The 5,104-nt window shown below is 41.1% G+C and overlaps 1 protein-coding gene across 1 annotated transcript; it reads right to left on the bottom strand.

Annotated features, from left to right (window-relative positions):
- Window positions 1-1,598: 1,598 nt before the first annotated feature.
- Window positions 1,599-3,586, bottom strand: LOC147606904 (uncharacterized). The gene has a single exon (XM_086791300.1). The coding sequence runs from the start codon at window positions 3,584-3,586 to the stop codon at window positions 2,576-2,578; it is 1,011 nt and encodes a 336-aa protein (XP_086647426.1). The 3' UTR covers window positions 1,599-2,575.
- Window positions 3,587-5,104: the final 1,518 nt, after the last annotated feature.

Genomic DNA, 5,104 nt, shown 5'->3' with positions numbered 1-5,104 from the left:
AAGTATTGAATTTCAAGTCTTTAGTTAATAAAAGGTACATGCCAATGGTCTAAATACATATAGAAGACTTTTTCTATTGCATCTGCAACAATTGCATCTGCAACGTGCTTTAAATATTATTTAAGGTGTGCTTTAAAAATTATTTAGAGTATTTTTAGAACCACATTTAAAAAGTGATTTTTTTGTAATAAGTGTCTAAATGATGACCATGGAAGATTGTGTTTTTAAACTTTTATTGGCATTTGATATCTTTTTTAAACCTTATATCTTATGTTGAGAGTATTTCTTTACTAGGAACTTCGTCGAGACTATATACTTAACAAGAAATGATTTTTCTACAAAAGTATCTAAAAAGCCACAAAAGTGGATTTTGTCTTACAAGACTAGCATTAAAGACAATAAAATTTAACTTCTCTAAATTGCATGATTGAGGAGCATCAAGATAAGTGATGCATAATTGGCTTGCCTCTCGAGAATAAACATGTTCAAGTATGAATTTGACCCACTCAATATCTTGCCATCGTACCCATGGTCTTCCTCCTAGCATGCATCAAGATAATTGATGCATGCTTGGCGTGCCTCTTGAGAATAAACGTGTTTAAGTATGAGTTTAACCCACTCAATAGCTTGCTACCATACCCATGGTGTTTCTCCTAGGATGAAGAATGAAGCATGCATGAGTTGGTACCTTTCATTACAATTTCTTGCAAGGATTAAAACCATTAAGAGATTAGTTTTCAAAGTAGAGTTACAAACTTCCAATTTGAAACTTGGAAGAGACTAGAATTCTAAAGTGTATATACATATATCACCCAAGAAGACTCTAGATGCAATGTCACCACAAAAGCTCATGGTTCATCCCTCATGATTGAAAAGCCTCTAGAAGAAGTACAAGGGAAAAACAACTTCTTCCTCTATGAAATTTACTTGTTCACAAGAGTCAAATACTGTGAAGTAATGACCTTGGACTTGTAGCTTTCACTACACGAGGCCAACTCTATGCTGTCCAAAAGGCATTGAATAGAGTCCTTTGATTGAGCCATCATGGAATTTATTATAGTTAGCATGAATTACTTATGTGCACAAAAATTTGCTCAAGATCTCTATGCTGACCAGAAGGCATTGAATAGAGTCCTTTGATTGAGCCATCAAGGAATTTATTATGGTTTGCATGAATCACTTATGTAAAAAAAATTTGCTCAAGATCTCGTGAGTAAATTTAAAGGTGTCTTACTTTTTGAAATATACCCCACATTAAAGCTTAAATCAATATAAGGGTTGATAATCTTCACAAAATTATCACACAAATCAAAGAGGTTTGCGATCCATCCGAAGTACAACAACATAAAACCTTGGGCTTAAAATTACATAAAGCCTTGATGACGAGATGCTAACTTTGAAAAGATGTGTGAATCTTGTTTGCCAACTCACAAACTAAAGAGAGCTAAAGCTTGCAAATTGTGGGAGATGAGGATGATTCCTCTTATTCAATTTAGCTTTGCAACATCTACCATCATGAGAAATAAAAAAGTGGGATGAAAATGGAGTCCATAAAACAATCTTTCTCTCTCTCTCTATGGTTGGCACAATTTAACTTCTTGTCAATGGTGATTTAGCATAAAGGATATGCTAAAAACATGATTGCATTAATAGAAAACAAAGAGCAAGCTTAATGAATCAAGGCATGGTTAAGGGAGCAATGCCAACCCCAAGCCTTGGTCATAACTTACTACGCTAGTTACAACCTTTTTGCTAATTACAAGATACCATCATAATTGTGTTCTTTAAAAGCTAATAACAAAATGCCAACAAAGCTTTTTAAAGAGCCAAGCTACTTTTACTTAGAACATGAAGCTTCACTGTAGACAAATCAAATCCCTTGTCTCATGCCTTTACATGGTGGAATCTTTGGCACCTTTATATAGCGGTGGGTAGGAGTTCTCAAATTTGAAGGGTGACAATATAGTTGGATTAGTTCATTCAACACCTTTTTCAAGTTGTATGATATTTGAAAGTCTTGGTACCGTTTGTTTGCTTTTACTATATTTGGAGGGCATACTTCCACCCTTCTTTTAAAGGGTAAAATGCCACAAGAAGGGCTGCAAATTGGCTATGGCTTCAAGTGTGAAAGCTGCCAACAGGGCTGACAAGTGAAATTTGAAGATGCCAACCATTACATTACATAACTTAGCAGGCTTGTGAAGAGAGTACTTAAGTTGCTACCAGAAAAGGGAGGGTTAAGAGAGTGCTTTTGTACTCAAAGTTGCTCCCTTTCAAGGAGCTTTTCCTGCTAGATTGTGAGGTGGGAGGTACCATTGATAGATCACACTGAGGGTTACAGCTTACCCTACACCTCAAAGCGAAAAAAAAACAACTCCAAACATGCCCCATTCCATCCCACCCCATACAGTTAAATTTCCACTAATCATTGTTAACAAGAAACACATTAACTATGAAAGAGTTTCACAACAATGAGCTCATTTGGATGCTTTTAAGTACATAATGGATACATGCATCAGATCACCATCGTGTCTACCTATACATATTAGTAAGAAGAACCACAGTTGCCCTCCTCTCAGCCAAAGAAGCCTGTCTGATTCCAGACAGCCTCACGCACTTTGCTCATGTCCCTGCCTTTCAATGTCCTCCCAGCCCCCTCCATGACAGAGAAGGCCGAAACCTGGCTTCTTGCATGTTGCTTGGCGAGAAGCTCATGGGGTGGCAGTCTTTCTCTGCCGTCGCCATCGTCATCCAGATCGTTTTCAACGTGTTCTGTCATGGAGCAGAGCTTAGACCAGCGAGCGACCTTCACTGGGGCGGACCTAGGGCCATAGCCAGGTAAGGTGCTTATGTGCGAGGACATGATGCCGTGGCCAGATGATGTACTCATGAAGTTGCCATAGCCAGGCAAGGTGCTCATGTGCGATGTCATAATGCCATGGCCAGGTGATGTGCCAATGATGCTGCCATAGCTAGGCAAGGTGCTGACGTGAGAAGACATAATGCTGTGGCCAGGTGGTGTGCTCATGATGTTGCCATAGCTAGGCAAGGTGCTCATGTACGAGGACATAATGCCGTGGCCAGGTGATGTGCTCATGATGTTGTTGATCCCCTCCGATGCAACAGAGTGGGGTATGCTGTGAGGACCACTCGAAAGCCGGCACTTATTCATCATGGCTGCAGAGAATCCTAATGGCGAGAAACTTCCGCGATTGCTGCTGCCGTTGCTCCCTGCATCAAGCAAGGCCGAAAAAACAGAGTCTTTCTCTGAGCCAGGCGATTGCTTGATGTGGCTACTGTGGAAACCAGGAGCCATGTCTTCTTCAGAATATGAGGATGAACCATCACCCCACACATCCTCTTCCATGAGATCACTCAAGTCATCCTCAATGCATGCAGGATGGCCAAACCCTAGGGCGATGTCACTCTCCATAGCTACAGGATGATGAGGAGAGGGAGCAAAACCTAGAAGCTTCTCAAAGCGCGTGGGCCTTGCAGTAGGAAGCTTTGATCTCTCCTTGCCCAGACTTCCAAACGAGATCCACTCCATGCCCTCGGTTCTAACACTAACAATCCGAGCCATCATATTTAAACAGTGAGCTGTACGGTCAAAAACAGTGTAAGACAGGGGATTAGCGGGCAAAATTTTTGATTAATGCGGGGGATTAGCAGGTCTAAGTAACGGTCTGAGCAACGGATTAACAAGGGCAGTGGCTTGAGGCGAAATGCAAGCTATGCAGGGAGCAGAGAAGGGCGTGGAAGGAAAGGCCCTTCTAAGTCAAAGCGAAGCCCCCATGCTTGCGGACGGATGCATTGTGAGGGACTTAAACCAGGCAAAAGGCAGGCAATACAGCTTACGCCAACAGGCTCCGCAAAGGAGGGCCGAAGCGGTAAGACAGGCCCCCCCAGAACCTGAATCAGGCGGCAGACCCGCCCCCCACAAAACGGACATGAAATAGCGGGACCCAAAGCCTCTACAAACTGGCGTAGTCCCCTATGAAATCATCTAGATCAGCAGGACGCCATAGCCAAAAAAGCTTCATCATCGCCCAGCTTCTCTTCACCACAGCCCAAACGCTCGCTCAGATTATGCAGAGGAGTAAGGAGAGAAACGACGATCGCCCCATCGCCATCGCGATAGGACAGCAAGCAAGACGCCATAGCCAGAAAGCTTGCGTCTTGCTCGCTTCCTGTGGGTGCTTTATGTTGGAAACGAAAGGAGCCCTGCATTTCGGCTCGTTTTAATTTCATTTCATTTTGGTTTCATCGCATTTCCTCTCATCTCATCTCATCTCAACTTTTGCTTTTTCACAAAGGGACGGTGCAGATCGTCTCTCTCTCACGGACGGTTACGATTCTTTCTTTTTCCTTTTGGAAATCTCATCTAATATTTGCATCCTTAGCAGGTTTGAGCAAAATCATTAGCTGCAAAATTAAGATAATTAATCATTTTTGGACGACTACGATCTCACGACAGCTGGGGGTCATCAGGTCAAGCCTTACGTGATCGATACTCGCCACTTGGCCCTTTCATAAGCTGACATGTCAGACAGCCATCGCTTTCACTCCACGTCACCGCGTTACGTTTCCTTTCACAAAGTCCAGCACATTATCTGACGTGGCCGCAACTCTTCCAATCATTATAATTTGAACTCCAAAAAACAAGTAAATACACAAATGCATATATATATATATATATATATATATATATTATGCATGTATGTATGTGTATATATACATACATACATACATACATAAAAAATATATATATACATACATACATACATACATATATATATTGGCAGTTTAGAACCCTTGCAAAAGAGGAGGAAACACACTCAAAACCATTGAAATCATATGGTAAAGGACTCATATGCTGTTTTTCTATTTTCCTTTAATCTAATTTCAAGCATTTTCAAAAAAAATCAAAAAACAAAAAAAAACAAAACCTTTGAAATCATACCATCAAATTTTAAAATATTAGAGTATCCTTTCTCCCCTTATGAGAATGACCAGAGAGACACAAGGGGTTGGGTAAAGCACAAATCACAACATGGGGTTGGGACACCCACAAAGCAAACCTTGAGGAATCTATTACCCGATA

This window comes from Cibotium barometz, chromosome 56, assembly GCF_041138505.1.
Source record: "Cibotium barometz isolate CiBa-2024 chromosome 56, ASM4113850v1, whole genome shotgun sequence".
In the NCBI taxonomy this organism is placed as follows: Eukaryota; Viridiplantae; Streptophyta; class Polypodiopsida; order Cyatheales; family Cibotiaceae; genus Cibotium; species Cibotium barometz.
The sequence above is the reverse complement of the archived record's forward strand: the minus strand, read 5'-3'. Positions and strand labels throughout refer to the sequence as shown.

Excerpts from the sequence above, each read along its gene's own strand:
- LOC147606904 (XM_086791300.1), bottom strand. The coding sequence starts at position 3,586 with ATGATGGCTCGGATTGTTAGTGTTAGAACCGAGGGCATGGAGTGGATC.